The following is a 21,961-nucleotide window of genomic DNA, read 5'->3' on the forward strand; positions in this document are numbered from 1 at the left end:
AACTCAGCTGCTCACGGGGCAGGTCTGCAGACAGCTGTGCGTGGGGCATGGGCACCCAGGTGGAAACACTGGCACTTTCAACTTGCCTAATCAGGTAAATGACACTACCTTGCTGAAGGCAAAAGACTTAAAATTGCTTCCTTCTTTTAGCTGTACTTTCCTTTACTCTACTAGAAATCAATATGAAAGAAATAACAGAAAGCACAAACGTGAATTAATTTAGAGACAGATGCCCCTGCACGCTGGTGAAGTAACAGAAAAATTGGAAGCAACTTGTGGCCAATAATCAGTGGTTGGTACATATAACTGATAGAATACTATGGCGAAATCATGTTTTTTTTTTTTTTTTTTTTTTTTTTTTTTCAGTTCGGCATTTGGTACAGCGATTAAGAGGCTGGTTGAGATGCAAGCATCCTATTCAGGAATGCTTGGGTGTCACAGCACAGCTCCCAATTCCAGCTTCGTGCTCCCTCGATATCTTAAGTAGTTGGGTTCCTGCCATGCATGAGAGACCTGAACCGAATTTCCTACTCCTGCTGTTGGCCAGGCCCAGTCCTAGCCATTGAGGGCATCTGGGGAGTGAATCAGCAATTAAATAAGAATAATAGGAAAATGGCCGGCGCCGTGGCTCACTAGGATAATCCTCCACCTTGAGGCGCCGGCACACTGGGTTCTAGTCCCGGTCGGGGCGCCGGATTCTGTCCCGGTTGCCCCTCTTCCAGGCCAGATCTCTGCTGTGGCCACGGAGTGCAGTGGAGGATGGCCCAAGTGCTTGGGCCCTGCACCCCATGGGAGACCAGGAGAAGTACCTGGCTCCTGCCTTCGGATCAGCGCAGTGCGCTGGCCGCGGCGGCCATTGGAGGGTGAACCAACGGCAAAGAAAGACCTTTCTCTCTGTCTCTCTCTCTCACTGTCCACTCTGCCTGTCAAAAAAAAAGAATAACACAAAATCTTTTAAAATATGTTTTTCAAAGACAATTATTATCTGATGAAAAATACTCAATAAAATTAAATAGAAAAGTCACGAACAAATAACAATATAATCTGAACGTTATGGTATAAAATCAGTGCAAATTTAAAAAAGACTAAAAAGAAATATACAAAAGCCTATCAGTGGTATGTTGGAGTGGCAGGAATTAAACAAATATAAAATTCTTCATTTTATACTTTTTACACTTTTCAGTATTTTTCCATCTTTCCAAAATAAGTGTACACAACTCTTAATTAAAAAATTGGTATTTTAAAATACTGTACAAGTATTTAAGAATACTCGAGACACCCCAAGTAATGGAAGCAAACCTGACTGGTGATTAACACTGTGTTGCTGGCTCTAACATCTGCTGCTTTCTCTTAGAGCTGACCCCAAAGCGTTGCTCTCCCGAGGTCTTTCATGGGCATCCTGGCCCCAAACCAGGCACTCACCTGGGAAGGCGTCGTCACGCTGATTTCTGGAACAAAATTGTCCTCAAAGAAATTGATGATGTTCTCCTGCTGTAGTTCCTTCGTTGGCGTGACTTTGGGCAGAGGTGGGACGGGAGGCCCTTTCCTTGTCTAGGAAGCATTAGATCCACATATTAATGACATGAGAGACATGCAGAAATGTCACAGCAACCCAGTGAGATGGACAGATGGGTCTCTGATGAAAACTTAGATCTCAGCATGGAAACAAGCCTCCCCACCTCAAGGAAACGAGGTCCTCCACTTGGGTGGCTCTGTGGACAAGCAACGGTCCAAGGGGGAAAACTCAGGCTGTGAGAATCCATCATCTCAACACAAGCCCTGTGCCTGGGGCTGCAGGGCCCTGAAGGTTAAACTCAGGTAGTAACTCCTCTAAATAAACCGAAAATGATCTCTCACGTCAGCAGTCAATTAGAATTTCAAACTAAAACCAAGCAAGTTTTTCATTTGAATCAGCGAGATCGACTAGAGGGAGCTTCCATTTCCCAAGATTTTGAAAAGTGAGAACTTCAGAGGCCCCTGGGTTACACACATCTTGTTACAACTTTCCTGAGTTTCAGTCACATACATGAAAGCCTGCCTTGGACTGGGGGCTTCAGGTTTTCCTACAGGAACTTATTTTCACCCAAAGTTGGGAACATAAGGGGGGCATTTTTTCCCTCTCATTACCTCTGCCTGACCCTTCCCATTTCTTTTCATACATTTGTTCCAGACGGTTTTACTGAGCGGCTACTCATGGGCAATACAATGGTAAAAGAGCGTGTGAAAGGACACACTAATGCAATGGCTTTTCTTGACAGTAACTGTTCCAAATGTTTCATGGGGGAGGTAGGATTGAATGGAGCCTTAAAAAGAAAGGATTCTGAGAGCAACGGATGGTAGAAGAGGAGAAGCCATGGATGTGGTGAGAAGTCCCAACAAGCTCAAACATGGGGTGAGTGATTAAGGAAAGCAGATGGATTCCCTAGTGGCAACCACAATGCTTAAAGCTGCACACATCCCTCTCCTGGATGAGACAGATTTCTCTTAAGGCCCAGCACCATGGGATGATCCCAGATGGGGACACCTCCCCATGAGTTCTTCCAGTCCCTAATATATTTGATCTCTTCCTACCTGTGAAGGTGACCTGGGCCGGGCAGGTGCAGGAGACGCAGGTGCTAGCGTGTGATTCGGGCTAGCTGTCGGGCTTGGCAGGGGTGAAGGCTCCTCTGGTGGTGATGGCGTCTTTGCAATGCGCAGGGGGCCCGAATCGCTAGATGAACACAGGGGATTGATCAAGAGTCCTTCTGAGGCACAGTACTCACTTGGTCAACAGTGCTGATTTGATCTCCACCCCACAGAAATCCTGAAGCACAGCAGGCACTGTTTGTGATCCTATTCCCTCCTTCCAGGTTAACTCTGGTTGCTAAAGACTGTGATGGTGATTAATGGGTATCATTTATTATCCACCATGTGCCAGACCCCAGTCATATATTATCTTCACAGTAGCCATGCTCCCACTTTATAGGTGATTACATGAAGTGGAGCACAGAAAGATTCAACATTCTCCATATGGAGCAGGTATTCGGCCCACCCTTGGGGATGCCCATGCCCCACATCTGAGTGCCTGGGTTCGATTCCCAGCTCCAGTTCCTAACTCTAGCCTCCCAGTAATGAGAACCTTGGGAGGGAGCAGTTATGGCTCAAGTGACTAGGTTCCTGCCACCCACACAGGATACCTGCTTTGAGTTCCTGGCTCCTGGCTTTGGCCAGACTAAGCCCAAGCTGACCATTTGGGGAATCAATCAACAGATGTGGGGAGTGCTTTGCCTCTTTCTCTGTCTCTCTCTTTCTCTCCCTCCATCCCTCTCTCTCCACCATAAAGTCACACAGCAATTTGGTGGATCTGAACACAAATGTTCTATTCTTTCCACTCTGCCAAACAAGCTCTGAAGGAATCTTTTAAATACGCTACATTAATTTAACTAGAATTACTCTTAATTTACAAAAGAATCTTACCATGTCACAATCTATAGAAAAGTCTACACAGAAAATTATCAATTTCATACCTACACATTTTGTAGTAGGGCTTTCAGATAACATTTGGAAATAAATTCACTGATTATTTCTCGTTCTACACCTTGTAAAACGATGGCTCAACTCACGACACCTGGAAATGCACATGCAAATCACTAATGGATGAGATTCAGTAACGTTTGGAGAGAACACAACGTGTTCTGCACAACGGGCCAGGAGCCAGTGAAGAGCCCAAATGTATGTACTGGGGCACTGGAGACTCTTCCTACTTTCTAAGGATTTCTAAAGCCTACAGCTCAAAGGAACACAGCCTGTGTCCCCAAAATAAAAGAGCACGAACACAGCAGCAGGGTCTACATATTCAAGGGGCTGAGGGCACTGGGTCCTTCTGAAAGAACACAGACGCACTGCATGATTGGGCCAGGGGCCAGCAATCATGGCCTCTGCCAGGAAACACAGCCTCGGCTATGCCTCGGAGATTCCAACGATCTCACTCACCGCCTCGTGCTGCAGAGCAATGTTGGAAAAAATGAAAGGAACATTTGGTAAGTGGACATGGCCCTGTTTTCCTTTCACTTGATCTGAGTCAGCAACACTGTAATTTTCAAATGTATTTGTCTCTCATTTCAAGAGCAACCCTTGATTTTTTTTCATGTATTTAATTTTTTTTAAAACACTAAAACATCATTTTGATATTTCTACTCTGATTCTTCCTTTGTGCCTAGCCCAGTGTTGAAATAATTGTAATGAAAACATTAACTGTCACTTTCCTATGTTCTTTCAGGCAATGGTCTTTCCTTAGAAAGAGAAAACAGATTTACTGCTCACTTAGAAAAGCAGCATAGTAGAGACTGCAAGCATGGCTGATCCAACAGGCAGGGAAATTAACAGATTCTAAGGAGATCCAAACACTAGCATATGTAGATGTTGCATGCATATGACTGTGAGTTTTTATAAATGTATGTGCTTGAGTGATTGATATTAAAATCGCAAAAATAGAATGGCAGGACTGCATATCACCTTGGAAGCCATTCACTTTGATAGTACTTTCTTTTTCCTATTGGTTGAAAATACAAATTAGACCTTTAATCATAGGGGTTGCTGGGCTTACTTAAGGAAGGCTTAGCAAGTTAGCTGCACAGTCATACAAACGAACAGGGAGTTGTCTGACTCTCAGCCAAAGGCTTGTGAGGCTAAGTTCTCTGAGTACAAAATGCCTGAGAATGATGGGAAAAAGTAGATTCCAAAACCGCAGGAGAGAGCTTGTGTGAAACCAAACTCTGGTGAGGCAGACAACCTACAGATCCCTGGACTGCAGTATATCTGGCCAGCACACTCGCTACAGCAATGTGCAACAACACAGCATTGGTGAGAACTACAATGAGGATGACCGATGATAATGGGGTCTCACCTACTTGCTCTTTCCTTTTCCCAAATGGATTCATCACTAAAGTCAGCACCAATGCTAAGGATCAGGAATAAGTGACATGAATCCTGAGGATTCTCTTCTTCTCTGGAGAAAGCTAACAAGTATGCAACTAGAAGCTGCATATCAAAATTCACACCATGGCTATCAAGTCCCATGGAAACCAGGGAGAGACAGATACTTCTACTGTGATAACAGCAAGAACTCTCATGGGGCAAAATGCATGCCAAAAGTAAATGTGAAAACATACAACTAAGATTAATGTCAGCCTCTGGGTGGAAGGGCTCTTTTTGGATTTATACAATGAATGCAATAGCATAGGTTGGTCCACAAGCTGCAGCAGATTAAAGGTGCTTGGAAATGAACTCAGCTCTGATTAAAAACACACACACACACACACACACACAACAAAACAGCCTACCTGGGAGCTCCTTGAATGGTGAAGGCCTTGTCAGCGTGCTGGTCGCCCAGTTTTGTCATCACTTCATACAATTTGTGGCAAAGCTAAGGGGATAGAGGCCACTTGTCTATTAGCTGCAAGTCATCCCAGCGCCAATCCAGGCTATTCCCCCCAAGACAGTTATTTATTAAAAAACTAGAGTATATTATACTTAAGGTGACCTCAAGATAACTTAAATTCTAAATATGTTTCAAATTTAAAATCCATATCTATATCTATGTATACTTATTTACCAAGACACAAAAGTTTTCATTATTCACATTGACTCTCTGAGAATAGCCACACAACCACCCAGAGGAATTAAGAGACATTAATCAACAGTAGAGTTGCTAATTATCTGAATATCTAAGACCAATTTCTCATCTACTAAAGTACCATTTTAGATTTCTAACTTTATCAGGTGGCTAAAAAAGATAACAGTGAGTCTTTAACAAAATCTTCAAAAGATATAGAAGACTTTGTGGTCACTATGAAAACACTGTAAAAATATCGCTGCAAATAATACAACAGTATCAAAAGAAACATGTAAAAGGGTGAATTTTCTGCATACTACTTCATTTACTTCCAAATAAACTTTCCTTTACTTTATATGCCATATGTAAAACTAATCATCATTACTCACCACGGCAATTTCCTTATGAAACTTGGCCTCAAGACTGGAGACATTTTTGAAAGTATTAACATAAAATCCAACTCGTCTACCACATGGAAATACAAAGAGGAAAGAAGAGGGAAAGGCCAGTCAGCCCAATAAATGTTTAATGGCAATGAAATGCATTAAAACTAGATTTTCTTTCCATAATTTAAATAATACTGAACTAAAATAAAATTCTAACTCAAAGTATGCTCATTTTTCTAATCTGTTAAACAGAAAAACGTCTCGTGGCATACAGTACAACCGCCCCTAACACTCAGTTACTGGCATGACATGGAGGGTCTCTACGTCAGTGTGCATCAGACACCTCTGGAGTGCATGTTTCTGCTTCAGCAGATCTGGGATTGGAGATTGAGATTTCCATACCTAGCAGATTCCATGAGATATTGAAGCTGCTGGCTTAGAGAAAACACTACATAGGAGACCCAGCTGAAGCTCTCGGCCCTAAAGAATATCCATAATTAAAATTTTGTGCACAGCCTCATCATTTCCTTCAAATAGGCTTCTTGAATGGCAATGCTGGTGAAAGGCATGGCCAGTGGAAGCCTTCACGCTCACTGTCTGAACCATTTACATTCACTAAGCCTTGAACATTGCCCAACACATAACCTTTGTAAATTCCATAGCCAGAAGTCAGTATCTCAACTGACTTACAAACTTAGATTGCTTTCATTAGAGGTAACACTTTTTTGCTCATATATTTACTGTCCATTTGTATTTCTCCTTTTGTGATTCACTAATGAATATTTTTTGCTTACATTTTGTTGATCTAGTGTTATCAATGTGTAAGTGCATTTCTGTTAAATATACTGAAATTTCAATATATTTAGCAAAAAAAATTCCCATTATACTATGCTGAAATTGTGTTTCCTAATATATAGCATATCTGAAATTGTTACACTATTTAGATAAATATCCATAACTGGCAGATGACCAGAAAAAAATACCTTGTGTAGATTAAATAAATGTCTATTTTTTTTTTATATTTTTGGGTGGTGGTTATGAGTGTGATCAGAGGACCAAAAACTCATTTATCTGTACACTTATGTGCATTTCTTTATATGTATACTGTATTTCAATAAAATGTTAAAAAGAAATTTTAAAAAATGCAGCAAAAGCCAACAAAATAGGGTCAACAGCAGTTGGGGCTTCAATACTTCACTTTCAATAATTAACGCGACAGCAGAAGCAGAAGACCAGTAAGAAAACAGAGGACCTGAGCAACACTAGAGTTCTACTGGACCTAACAGTCCCCCTCAGAACAGTCCACTCCACATCTGAATGGTTATGAACTGTGTGATGCAGGGCTCCACGCTCTGATGACTTAATCCACACCCACCACTGAGAGTCCAGTACTATGTGCTTCATCACAGCAGACAGGGCAGACACAAAGAATAGACCTCAGTTTCAACAGTGAGCTACATGGCTGCAAAAAGAACACGTTTATGAAGTAACCTGAAAAATCAGACCAGCATAAAGTCTTGCTTCAGAGAAAAAGAGACCCCAGAAACAGGTAGCAGGATTGACAGAAAGAACCACAAAAGTGTTTTTAAATGCCAGCTTAATAATCTATGCACATTACAATCACAGGCAAGGTGTTTAACTGATATAGTCCTTTGGTACTTCATGTGTAATTGTGACAATAAGCAGTTACTAATATATAAAATACATAAAACAATACCTGGCAAATTATAAAATATTCAAAAAGGATCTTTTATTCACACAACACACATACACACAGATGCACACACCATATATACATCATATATATGTATATCATTATTGTGGTCAAGTAATTTGAATTTACTTCAAGGTATCTTTTTATATTGACACACTATAAAGAAAGGAAAGTCTAAGCTAGGTTTTCATCACATAGCAATATGTGGATTGCTCTAAAGAAGAAAGAAGCCCTGAGTGCAACTAGAGTGGTTTAAAAAGCATTGAATCATTTCTAACATATTTGACCAGAAAACAGGTTTCTTTCCAAAATTATCTCTCAGATACACCTTTTGTTTTTAAATTCCTACAAAGTCTTTCATGTGACAAGGCATTCTGACAACTACTTTAATTTCAATAAATATTATTTGAGGAGAGCACATAAGCTTGGAATATCATCTGTTAAAGCTAACTTTGGATGCTTGCAGGGATCACTAGAAAACAAACTAATCATAATCCCAATACATTAACCCTAGGGTATTTTTTTTAAGATTTTATTTATTTGAGGTGGAGTTATAGACAGTGAGAGGGAGAGACAGAGAGAAAGGTCTTCCTTCTACTGGTTTACTCCCCAAATGGTGTCAACAGCTGGAGCTGTGCTGATCCAAAGCCAGGAGCCAGGAGCTTCTTCCAGGTCTCCTACGTGGGTGCAGGGGCCCAAGCACTTGGGCCATCTTCTACTGCTTTCCCAGGCCACAGTAGAGAGCTGGATCAGAAGAGGAGCAGCCGGGACTAGAACCAGCACCCATATGGGATGCCGGCACCACAGGCAGAGGATTAACCTAGTGCACCATGGCGCCAGCCCCTCCCCAAGGGTATTATTTCATGATTGGTGATTTCCAGCATCCCAGGGATATTATCTCACAATTAGAAGTACTGAACATTGTGATACCCAAGCCATTTTGAAGATCAGTTTTAAGAAGCAATGAAATAATTACACTGGAGATCAGACTATTTTACAGGGAGAATGAAAAGAATAACTGTCTTACTGTAGGCAAATAGCAACCTGGTTCGGGATGGAGCATCTACGGAGGGTGATAATAAGCTCTGTGCAGAGTGACTGATGAACCAGATGTATGTCTTCAGTATACACAAAGACACAGCTGCCAAAGTTATACATATACAAGCAAAAAATATGGATATTTCCAGAAAACTATACCATTTCACAAAATCTGTGAATTTTAAATAGGCATGAATAGCTTAATAACTATTTGAATCATATATACCCTGAAAGTTATATATTCCAGCTGTTCAAAATCCTCATTGGAGGACAAGGGATGGGCATTTAGCACAGCAGTTAAGATGTTGGTTAAGACAACCACACCCCTGACTAATGTAGGTCCAATAATGGCTCAAATAATCAGGCCCCTGACACTCATATTGAAGACCTGGCTTAAGTTCCCAGCTTCTAACTTTGGCCTGGCCCATTACTGGGCATTGCAGACAGTTAGGGAATGAACCAGACAGTGGAAGCTCTCTCTTTGTCTGTCTGCCTCTGTGTAGGTGTGTGTCTCTCTGTCTCTGACTGTCATTCTCTCTGTGTGTGTCTCTCTTCATCTCTCAAATAAATAAGTTAAAACATTTAAAGTTATTCCTAATATTTTTAAAAATGTCTTTATGGGGGGAAAGGATGTGTCTTCTCAGGTACATACAGTAAAGTCCTAAGTGGATCACAGACATGTCAAGCTGGGACTTCTGAAAGAAGAGGTCAAGAAAACGCTAGGGCAAGACTCTCATAATCCACAAAAGGATGATGTGGGTTAGATTCGTGGCAGTGAGATCAGAAAGTGAAGTGGCAACTCATCTAGGAGGCTGCACTGAAGAACAATGGTGGGTTTCCACTGATGATTTGTGGGCTCTTGTACAAAACCAAAGCTTTGAGGCTTAGGAGTCCAGAAAAAATAGTACCAAAGGGGAGAAAATCAGTTGTTGAAATGGTAGAGCAGGTGGCTGGATTGCCGTTAGAGGGAGCTGGGAAGGGGGTGGGGAGGAGGGGAGCAGGCTAGGACACCTGTGCTACAGTGATTAAACACGGTTAAACCCACTGCCAATCAGCAGCCAGAGAGACAAGATATCTGGCAAGATCTTTCCTGCCTAAAGGAGGAACAAAAACAGAATTCCCTGGCCTGGATCCAGGCAAAGATACACCAGCTGCCTGCTCTTTAGAAGTCCCCAGGGTGATTATAATATAATCAGTATTGTGGTTTCCAAGCTACTCGGCCTTCAAAATCACCATGACAAATTGGATCCTACCATACAGAAACTGAAACAGCTTCCCATTCTTTCCAAGAAAACCTCTCCCTAGTCTACAAAACTCCAGCCCCATGGGAGGAACATTTCACCTCTCAGTTAAGATACAGGCAATAGAAGACAATCCCAGGAGCTGATGGAGGCAGCCTCTCCTTAAGCCTGCCCTCTTAGTTCCCCAATGTATTTTCACTTTGCTTAATAAAACTTTGCTTCTTGCTTGCCGGGAACTGGCTTTGAATTCTTTCTTGGCCAAGTTCAAGAACCAAGTAATGTCCTCTCCACCAGAGATCCAGTACCAGAAAGAATGAGTAAATTCAAATAATTTCTCACATATTGAATCTGGAGTAATGGCTGAACATTGAAGATGTGTTCTAATGGGTGGTTTTACAATGAACTCACCGAAGTGCACATCAGATGTTTCAGCAATTCAAAAACAAATGCTGAATGCCTTTATTGGCAAAGAGTTGAGAGCACTAGGGGTGAACATGGAAATGGATAAACTCTAATTCAGACTTTCAAATGCTTAAAATTTTGGAAGATAAGTTAGAACCACTAGAATTCATATAGTTAAGTTCCAACTGGTTTGAAGTTAGAGCTAGAGGACTGGACTTACAGCAATATGGTAAGGGGCACATGATGCTATTTATTTGGGTGGTAGCATGGGGTTGAGGATGGAAAATAAAGAACATAAGTCCCAGCTTCACCTAAAAAAGGCTTGGTTTTTAGGACATATTACAGAAGATGCACTTCAGGCCATGAGAAATGCAGAGTACCTATAAATAGGAATATTTAGTGCCTGGATAGGTGGAGTTCACTGTAACAGGTCATGGAGTAAAGTAGAGGGTTCTCTTCAAAGCTAGAAAACCATATGAACTCCTGGAATAAAAAAAAATTCCACAAAGAGCTGAAAGGGTATAGATTTCAAGATTAAGAACAATCTTCCTAATGCCTCCAGATGAAATTCGGGTCTCCATTTAAGAAATATGTCAATGTCTAAAACTGTGCTATCTAATATGCCAACAGTTAGCTAAATACGGTTTCTGAAATTTAAATCAATTAAATAACAAAATGAATTCTATTCAAAATTCAGTTCCTACTCATGCCTGAGGCAGCTAAAGAATAAGAAGTCTGCCTCAGCCTCATACACAGCAGTGACTGGAAAGGAACTTCATCCCACCAGCGGCAGATCCAAGGAAGCCGTTTCTCCTGGAGGGCCAGGTGAACACCACAAGGGCTACGTGGCAACACAAAAAGGCAGGAGGAGGAGGATGCTGGAGCGGACAGTGAGATCCTGAGACCCCGAAGGGAAGTTCTGATGTTGAGCCCACGAATACATCCCCCGGTCAGGAAATTGGAAGGGAGAGTGCCTCTTGTGTGTTAGGAGCCCTGGCGGAGACTCCACAAAGTTCTCCAAGACAAAGTCCCCTGAAAACTTCTCTGAGCCGTGAGTGAGGTCATGCGTGCTTCAATCAACTGCGCTGTTTCCAGCCCCCTTGCCTCTCCTCTGTCTCCTCAGTCCTATCCCCTTCCCACTTTGATTCTGGGAGGGTCAGCACTATGGTAAGAGGTAGAAGAAACACGCGCAGCACAGCTTCCATCTCAGAAGCTTGAACTTCGGATCGAATTGAGGATGTCCGGAGGACTAGGGTGATCCAAAGACTCAGTGGTTATCTCAGAGGGACTTGAAAGGCAGTGGGGCCCACCCTGGGATTTACCTAGAGGCTAGGGAAGAACACAGCTTCCAGAACATGCCTGCAGGGAGAGCAATAAGAACACAATCAAGTTGTCGACTGTAGCCTCCAAATCATGATGTTCAGTGTGACAGTTGCATCTGCTCGTCTTAGTATTTGTATAACAATAAATAAATTATGAAATAACTTAAGCAAATAAGGAAAATAAAACTTAATTAATCATAAAACAAAATAAAAAAAATAAAAAAATAAATTCAGTTCCTCAGTCACACTGGCCAAATTTCAAGTGTCCAATAGCTACATGCAGCAAGTAGCTGCCATATTGGAAAGTATAGACATGAATACTTCTACTGGACAGTGTGGACAATAGGGAAGACAATAGGGACAAGACAAGGCATAATCACCACTCTGCAATTCCTATAGAGGACATGTACAACATGTACAGAAAAATTTTTACCTCGACCATAATGATGGTAACTCTTCTTGCAGATCAACATTAAACTCTTCAAACACTTTCTGGGCTTTCTGAAATTCTTCTTCTGCCTAGAACAATATACAATGTGTGCTTACACTAAAAAACAAGGCAGTTCTATGTACAACAGCATCATCGAATATAACATAGGAATAGTCATCCAGCATCATGAAAACATTTTGGGAAGGAGAAATATTTGCTTAAAATCTACTATCTTTTTTGTTCAATGAAATTAAGTAATAAGACTCTCTAAAACAGGAAACTAGATTGTTGACAATGGCTACTCCTGCAGTTTCTGGTGGATTCATTTATTTCACAAAGATAGGTTAACTGCCTTCCACATAGGCAGCTCTGCTCTGGATACTGGACATGGAAGCTTGTCCAAGAAATTCCCAGTCTCATTGGAAGTCTAAATAATTATACTACAAGATGTATTTTTAAGAGGGATTTATGATCTCTTATGGAGCATGCTATAAGGAAGAAGGTACCATAAACAGAGAAGGTTCCATAGAAGAGAAGGTGATATTTAAGCTGCATCTTGAAGAATCAGAAAGTGTGGGGAAAGTATTATAACACATTCCCGGCAATGGAATGCTAGCTTACTCATGGTATGAACTTAGAAGTTTGTTTTACCTTTCTGTAGCTCATAGGCTATTGGATTAAGGAGAGAGAATGAAGAGCAAGTGTTGAACAGGTACCTGAAGTTTATGCTGATCAAAACGTGTGGGTCAGTGTCACACATGTAAATTCTACAATAACATGAAACACCTTATTTTAATGAAAACAATGAGAAGCAACCCACAAGCACCATGTTTATGTAAATTCTGTCCTGATTCCAATCTCCTTTTAAGCTGGACACATTAGTTTTAAAAGCAAAGCTGCTGCTACAGGTCATAAGATATGAAGAGTGGTGTCCATCATGGGATGGGTCTGTACCTTCGAGATCCTACTCTCATCCTTCCGTTTGGAGCTCTGCAGGGCTTCCAGGTGATGGCGGGCACTGTCGTAGTCCACCAGCTTCCTGCTGCGCTTGGCGATGCGATTCTGCCAACAGGAAAACAAATGGCACTAAGACAGAGACATGGTCATCGGTAGCCCTTGATGGCCTAGTGCCAAAATGCTTCCTTTTCCCAGGGCTGCAAAAGATCTTGAAGGGAGATGCAATGAGCTGGAATTTCGGTAAATCAGCAACTTATAGATATCAGACTCTTACGTGTTCCACTTTGACAGTTGTGTTAAATCATACAAGGTAACTTCAAAAAGTTCACAGACATTGAATTAAAAGATGTTTATTCTGGTGCAATTTTTTGAAATCCATAGTTTTTTTCATATGCTTATATATGAACCTTTCGAAGAGCTCTCATATGTATGAATTTCAAAATAATTTGTACCAAAATAAACTTACCTTTTAATTCAATTTTCCACAAATTTTTGCAGCATGCTTGTATTTGCTCTTATAATTCTAATGCCACTCACACACTAAGAGTAGCTCTGTAAAACAGATTTACTTTCTAAGATATAGCTTTTCCTACGTGTGCTTGTCCATCCTTTATTCATTACAAACACCTGAGCTAATGTGTCACTGTGGAGGAGCTGGTGTCCCAAATGAAGGGGAGGTGGCACTCATGGGTAGGCTCCCTCCTGCGGGCTTCCATCAGATGCTATGAGGAAGTTTGGGGACAAGACCCTTCCCTGCAGTGCAGGAGGGAATTGGTGATCGATGGCAGCCAGGAAATGGTCCTAAGGCTCTGCTCATTTCCCTGAACTATTTTCTCTCACAAAGCACAAGCTTTAAGTTGCTTGAGCACCAACCCTTCTTGCTCACAAAGGCCACGCAAAGATTACTGCTTTTGGAGAGTGGTAAAAGCAAAGTCAATCTGGCTCCAGGGAAGGGACAGAAAATCCTCTGGCCACTAGGATATATGCAAAAGATAATTGCTGCCCATGGAAGGACAGAAGGACAAAAATCTCAACCAGGGGGAGGGGCACAACACCTCCTCCCAACTAAGAGCTGATTTGTTGGTTCTTGAGCAGGGGAAAGGAAATTCCTGCTCCAGGTCCCAGCAACAGTGGAGACTTTGCCCAAGACAAGGACAGGAAGAAGCCCTGTGTGGCTGGATGCAAACTCCTGAAGCCCTTCCTTCTGGACTTGCCTTTTGTCCTGGGCATGTCTTCAATATCTGCCAAGTAGTAAATCTTGATTCTTTGAAGATGAATTTGACTTTTTAAACCAGCCAGAATTCAATTACCTCTAAGTATGGAAAGAAGATGAGAGAGTGCACTGGATAATCTTATTTTTGTTCAAGAACATGAAGTGAATAATGTGACTCATTTTCTTGTGTAACTGACAAGTCAGTCAAAGAGGATAGGCTTACTATGACTATTTTAGAGGCTATCACTCATTCTGATGCACATATTTTTGTGTTGGAAAAACAAATCAATTTGTGTTCCTTGCCTATCTGATATTTGGAGACTTGGGGGAAAATCTCCTATTTAAGGGTAGAGTTAACATACCATATTAACTTTTTTTAATAGAAGGTGATACAATTCTTAATCACCAACACTAAATTTAATTAAATTGTAAGTTTAATTAAAATTTCCTGAGATTTCCCAGTGTGTACTGAATGTCTGCACCTAAGTAAAAAATTTATTATCCTTCTTAAAAATTCAGCAATATCTCAAATTTGGAATTCATGCTGGTACATCGTAGTCAATACATACTTGGTTGTTCAAGCACGTTCTCCAAGATAGAATCTGAACTACATTTTAGACTAACTGTTCATAGCTGTAAGCCTGCCTTAGTGACAAGCAGGCTCTTATTATAATATTGAGTTTAGATGTCAATGCTGCATAATAGGAACCATAATATACGGTGACCTGCCAATCACAGCTGGAAAAAGGCAAACATCACCCCTTCATGAATGGTTCTTCATAGACCTCACTTATGGGCTGCAGTAAATATTTGGAAATTTGCCTGAGGTTCTAACTGCACTTGGCCTGTTGTTTCTAATGGCAGTCAAGTAGGTCAATTGTACTCTATGTTTTAAAAATTCTCTACTCAGTATTTTTAATCATAATGCTCTTTTCTCTCAATAAACCATTCATTACCTAATCACTCAGAACTAATTCTATAAAGCGATGGAGTTTATATGTACTTCTAACTTACTTCAATTCACTGAATAAATGCACATAGATAACTTAAGTCCATTCCCACACAATAGTTTTTCAATATAAAATATAGCTATCTGCCCACTCTATAATTCTAAATGATCTCATTTCCAAGTTAAACATTGTTATTTCCTCAGTTGTTTGTTGTGTTGTATGGATTTCACAATTCACTATCTTAGTTGATAGCCTCTGTTTGCTCCAATTCCTTAAGTGTGGAGACAGAAGGGTAGGAAGGAGGGAGCTAGAGCCAGAGCCAGAGCTGGACACAGAGAGAGGAAGATAAAGAAAGGGAGGGATTGATTCAACCTTTGTCCATAATGCACTTAAAGCCTCAACATCCTACATGATATTATTCACAAATCTATAAGTGGTTCAATAAGTGGGAGATATTTGCTGTATGTGAATCCAACCATTGACCCCAGGAAGATAATGGCTTAAGTAAAATTTCTACTGAATTCTTTATCTTTCTACCATAGAATAAATGGAAAAGACTAGTCAACATAATCCATCATAATGTTATTTTAATAACTCTGTTTCCATATAGGTATTTCTGTGCGTGCTTGTCTTTTGATACCATATGTCTCTTAGAGAGTATGGCCAATTTCTAAATAAATTGTCTCTGAACAGTATTACAACAACTAGGTTTTCACCTTTTGTTGATACACTAAGTTTTCATTCCTGAAAATCAACAGCCTTTCAAACATCTTCTTCTTCACTCAATTACAGCCTTTCTTTGCTTCACCACATCATATCATGAATCTATATCAGGAATAAGTTAGACAAGTTTCAAGCTGCTTGGGAATTTTCAAATAGGAAGGCATGGTTTTTCCCTACCCTCTTCTAATTTATTATTACTCTTTATGGAGACTGAATTACTGTGCAACAGAAGTGATGTCAACAAGATTGAGGAACACAAAGTCCTAGGTCCTCCTTCCCCCATGAATACACTAATTTAAAAGCACCACATGGATCAGTTTCCTTTGTGAGAAACCCATCAGTTAGTGGAAAGACTCCTTCACCCTAGGTGAGACTCCAGCCATATCAAAACCAGAAAGAAAAGCAGAAATGCCCTCTAGCCATAACCTCCAACCCAGCACAATCAACAGGGAACTCTTAGCTCCCAGATTTTCAGTGGAGACAACAGGAGTTGGAGTACACATGTAATATCCCAACTTGTATAGCTCCTACCCAAGAGAGTGCTTTCTAGCTCACTTCTCTCAGCCAGCCAGCATCTACCAGCCTCCTGGGGTCTACCAAAATGGATAGTGACTTGACCTATGTGCAGCTCCTTCCTTTGGTTCAGGGCAGAATGAGCAGGAAGAAATAAACAAATAAAAAGAAGCCCTAGCTTCTTCCAAAGGAGCCAAGTAGTGAATCACACATCCAACAGTTCAACTGTTCCAGCTCCCTCTTGGAAGTCTGGTTTCTATCCCTCCTGTCTCGGAGAGCTTATGAGAGCATATGACAGTCTCCTGAGGTCCACATGGGACAAGGCAGTGGTTGGAACAGTGGTAGGCACTTTTCATAATTCTGCCCCTTGGCTCAGTCAGGAGTGAATGGGCAATAAACCCCAGCTCGCAGCTTTCCTTTATGGAGGGAAAGAGTTGGACTGTATGTCCAACAACACAACCTTTGAGAGTGTGACCAAAATACTAGCTTCCTACATCTCTCAAGTATCTTGGAACACTAATTGAATCCAGCATATTCTAGCTACTTGGGAACAAAGACAACAATTTAATGTACCACACAACTGGAAAAGTCTCCACAGCCTCACCTCTCAGCTCAGAGCAAATAGGTGAAAACTCCCAGCTTTTCCCTTGTGTTGGGCAATTGTCCAAGGATCCAACTTTTGGGCAGACTGCCTATGAAAAATGGGTTTAGTTGCACTTGTCTTACAGATCTGACATGACCATATTTTCTAGATGCTGAAGAGTTGCCAAGAACAAAGAAGGTGGTCAGAATACTGCAAAAGTTTAATGGACTTCCAAAATCCCCATGAAGGACAATTGGTAAGGGTCTTCTCCTGCATGGGGCCAGTGTGTGAATGCTAAATGAGGTGACTTTTGTCTAATACATGGATGACAACACACAGAATTAAGTAAAATGAAAAAACAGTGAGATAAGTTCTGAACAAAGGAACAAGATATAAATCTGCAGAAACTGACCCTAGCAAAATGGACACATAAGATTTTCATGACAGATAAGTCAGAGTAACAATCATAAAAATACTCACTGAGGTCAGGAAAACAAATATGAACAAAGTGAGAATTTCAACAAATATGAAATTTTAAAAACATCAAATGGTAATTACAGAGCAGAAGAATATAATAACTGAAGTGAAAAATTGACTAGAAAGGTTTAAGAAAAGATTAGATCAAGCATAAGAGAGGCTCAGTAAACTCAAAACTAGATCATAGGAAAGCATTTGGCCACAGAATCAAAAATAAAAAAAAATGATGAAATCTTAAAAAATACATAGAACACCGTCAAGTGGACCAATTTATGCTTTATGAGAATCTCAGTAGAAGAGAGAAGTGATCATAAAACTTATTCAAAGAAATAACAGCCGACAAGTGGTCAAATAAGGGAAGGAAAATGGACCCCAAGATCCAGGAAGCCCAAAGAACCTCAAATAAAATGAACCCAATGAAATCTAAACTGAGACACATTAAAGTCATTAAGTAAAGATTTCAACAGTTTGCACCCACACAGAAACACAAAGTGTAAAATACTGTTTGAGGACTAGGTATACCATTAATTCACATAGTACAACACATTAAGGACAGAGATCCTACATGAGGAGTAAGTGCACAGTGACTCCTGTTGTTGATTTAGCAACTGACACTCTTATTTATGGCTTCAGTAATCACCCGAGGCTCTTGTCATGAGTTGCCAAGGCAATGGAAGCCTCTTGAATTCGCCAACTCCTATCTTATTTAGACAAGGTCATAGTCAAAGTGGAAGTTCTCTCCTCCCTGATCACTTTGATTAGTAAGATGGCATTGGTACATGCCTCTTTGATGGGATTAAATTGAAATCCCCTGGAACATTTCTAGCTCTACCATTAGTGGTAAGTCTGAGTGAGCATATTCAGGTTTCTGAGGAATCTCCAAACTGAATAAAAAATTTTTAGAACAGTCATTGGTAATAGCAATGGGCTCTTGGATTTGACACCACAAGTATAGGCAACAAATGCAAAAACAGACAAGTGGGACTACATCAAAGTAAAAAGCTTCTGTACGGCAAAGGAAACGATAAACAGTAAAATGCAACCTACAGAAAGAGGGAGAAGGCTCAAAGACCACATATCAGATAAGGGATTAATTTTTAAAATATATAAAAACTCCTAGAGCTCAATAGCAAAATGTTGATATCCAATTTAAAAATGGGGACAATGGGCATTAACAAACATTTTTCCAAAGAAAACACACAAACATAGTCAAATTATTAGATCAAAGGATACACAAAATGGTTGCAGGGCTGTGGGTAGCTGAAAATGAAGAGCTGCTAATCAATGGGGAAAACAATCAGTCGTGTAAGATGAGTAAATTCTAGACAGCTGCTGTATCACATAGCACCAGTAGATAACAATAGTGTATTGTAAACTTAAACTCCACTAATAGGGTACATGTCATGTTAGGTATTTTTACTAAAATGCAATGAAACAGAGGCCGGCGCCGTGGCTCACTAGGCTAATCCTCTGCCTTGCGGCGCCGGCACACAGGGTTCTAGTCCCGGTCGGGGCGCCGGATTCTGTCCCGGTTGCCCCTCTTCCAGGCCAGCTCTCTGCTGTGGCCAGGGAGTGCAGTGGAGGATGGCCCAGGTGCTTGGGCCCTGCACCCCATGGGAGACCAGGAAAAGCACCTGGCTCCTGCCATCGGATCAGCGCGGTGCGCCGGCCGCAGCGCGCCGTCCGCGGCGGCCATTGGAGGGTGAACCAATGGCAAAGGAAGACCTTTCTGTCTGTCTCTCTCTCTCACTGTCCACTCTGCTTGTCAAAAAATTTAAAAAGAAACAGAAGAAGATATTTAAAAAAAAATAAATTACCATGAAATAAACAGTACTCTGAAATATGATAATTATTTTGAGGTTGTTCAACAAATGCTACAAATTCCAAGGCAAAATTTGAGTTTATCAAGATTATCTAAACATGCCCCCAATCATGCTCCTGACGGGCTTGTCTAGAGGCCTTATAGAATTAAAAGGAAAAACAATTTAATTTCTCAGAGAATTAAAAATAACTGATTTATATCTTTTAATTAAGCTGTATTTACCCAATGATTCAGTAAAGCACTTTGTTGACAATTACAATAACATCATTGAGAAATCCATCATTTGGATTTGCTTCCTGTGGCATTTTGCCTACAGAGCCATTATATTTATTCTGATCCATCTAGATTCTTGTCTGGTGCCCCCAGATACTCTTTGTATGTTTACCAACTGTCTTTGGGAATTCTGCATGGATCAAGGAAATTTACATTATCATTATGAGTGATGGTTTGTTAAGAAATTTTACTATGTTGCAAAGCCAGAAGACATTACTACAGATAATTTCTGGTGTTCTGCCATGGTTAAAATGAAGGCCAGGTACAAGTGGAATTATGCAACAGGAGGAATTTCAGATGTCCACTGATGCTAATTCTTGGCATTCTCACTCTAGAGAAAGAATAGCACAAGGCAGTCTTGGCTGGCCCTCCAAGTTGAGTAGGGAATACAATGGTGCACATGAGTGGCAGGGTACAGGGAAGGCAAATGTGTAATGCTATCAATTTGCTACCAGAATCCAGATGGTTTAAAAGCCATCTTTACCTCCAGAGCCAATTTCAAACCTACATCATTCAACACTTCATTTATGAATTTAGCCTTGCAATGGACCCAAGTGGCAAATAAAACCAAAGTTTAGGTCTAGAGGCAAATGCATTTGAAATGTATGTATATTAATATTTCAGTTGGAGCTTGAAACTTTCAAAGAGAAAAAAATACCCAGGTGCACAATGAACACATGCAAAATAAAGAGTAAATAAGGCATGATCTGCGATTGCTCTTAGTATACAACGAAGTTTCTGTGATCACTGTTTATTCTAATGAAATCTGTGTTAAGTTCTGTGAAATAAAATGTTTGGATAAAAATAAGGTTGGAATTTTTTGGTCCCTCTAATTTATGATTTCCTATCTATAGTCTTAAAAAGACTTCTCTAGAGAAATAAAAGATGGAGCAGTTCACTAAAGGGGAAAAGTAATTTCTTTTTTTTGTTTTGTTTTGTTTTTGTTTTTGTTTTTGACAGGCAGAGTGGACAGTGAGAGAGAGAGACAGACAGAAAGGTCTTCCTTTGCCGTTGGTTCACCCTCCAATGGCCGCCGCGGACGGCGCGCTGCGGCCGGCGCACCGCGCTGATCCGATGGCAGGAGCCAGGAGCCAGGTGCTTTTCCTGGTCTCCCATGGGGTGCAGGGGCCCAAGCACTTGGGCCATCCTCCACTGCACTCCCAGGCCACAGCAGAGGGCTGGCCTGGAAGAGGGGCAACCGGGACAGAATCCGGCGCCCCGACCGGGACTAGAACCCGGTGTGCCAGCACCGCTAGGTGGAGGATTAGCCTAGTGAGCCGCGGCGCCGGCCCAAAAGTAATTTCTATAACTACATTTCATTTCAAACTGATAGGAACAAATTAAGAATCTCATGCTAAAATAAATGAAAGACTACCACTTATCTTTGATGTTAGTTTGAGGACTTTGAATTCTTATCATCCTCATGTTACAATAACTACATGAGACCATTCAATTCTTCCCTTTATAGACACAGAGGAAAATACCTTTATGTCTGGGAACTGGCCCAGGTAGGTATCTAGTGTCAGCAAGGATCCATCCACTAGTTTTTGATGGAAGTCTTCCCACAGAACATCACATTTCTAAAAGAACAAGAGAAATAACAGGACCATTGTAGATTATTTTAATTGGATACCTTTCACAAGACTTGGAAAAAATCTGGTCTACAAAATTAGATAAGTAATACTTTCCAAGATATTAGACTCTAGAACACAAATGGTTTATATAACAATACAGTAACATTTTAAGGCAATTTGGCCACAAGTTCTAATTAACAATACAGACTATGTAAAAGCTCAGTTTGTTTAAAAAAAATGAGTTTCTAATACTGAATTTCTAAAGAATGTAGAAGCTCCCAAAGTCCTTCTATTCCTTCAATGGGCTCTGGTGCTAGGAGACTGAGAATTCCATGGAGACAATTTGCTTCTGAAGCAATCTGTGAAATTGGAAGCCATCCTAGACTACCCAGAAATGAACCATGGCTGAGGCCTTCACAAAGAAAGAAAATTTACAGTTGTATTGGATAGAGCCTAACCACTTACAGAGTATTGACTATTATAAATACACAATAAACATTACTTCTTACTGTTATTATTATATCTCTATTTCAAGGCACTGGGTTAATGTGTGTGTATGCATATGTATCTATAGTCCTTTGGTTCTCACAATAGTTTTATGAAGAAAGACTTGTTATTGCCATTATACAGAAGAAGAGATTGAAGCCCAGAGATGTCACATAATGTGGCCAAGGCCATCCAGTTGATAAATGATGGACCTAGTTTTCAACCCACATCTGTCTCCTTGAATTCAATGCCCATGAGCTTTGT

The 21,961-nt window shown here is 40.7% G+C and overlaps 1 protein-coding gene across 6 annotated transcripts in view; it reads right to left on the bottom strand.

Annotated features, from left to right (window-relative positions):
- The window catches only part of AMPH (amphiphysin), a 230,289-nt gene that overhangs the window by 58,220 nt on the left and 150,108 nt on the right, over positions 1–21,961 (bottom strand). For all 6 annotated transcript variants that reach the window (XM_051853305.3, XM_051853303.3, XM_051853304.3 and 3 more), the window contains 7 exons: positions 21,122–21,217; positions 13,081–13,188; positions 12,130–12,215; positions 5,983–6,058; positions 5,322–5,404; positions 2,572–2,710; positions 1,423–1,551 (listed from right to left, as the gene is read on the bottom strand). In XM_051853305.3, the coding sequence (XP_051709265.3) occupies positions 1,423–1,551; positions 2,572–2,710; positions 5,322–5,404; positions 5,983–6,058; positions 12,130–12,215; positions 13,081–13,188; positions 21,122–21,217 (717 nt within the window). The remainder of the gene's footprint in view (positions 1–1,422; positions 1,552–2,571; positions 2,711–5,321; positions 5,405–5,982; positions 6,059–12,129; positions 12,216–13,080; positions 13,189–21,121; positions 21,218–21,961) is intronic.

This window comes from Oryctolagus cuniculus, chromosome 16 (genome assembly GCF_051225735.1).
Source record: "Oryctolagus cuniculus isolate XC-2025 breed Fujian yellow rabbit chromosome 16, ASM5122573v1, whole genome shotgun sequence".
NCBI lineage: Eukaryota > Metazoa > Chordata > Mammalia > Lagomorpha > Leporidae > Oryctolagus > Oryctolagus cuniculus.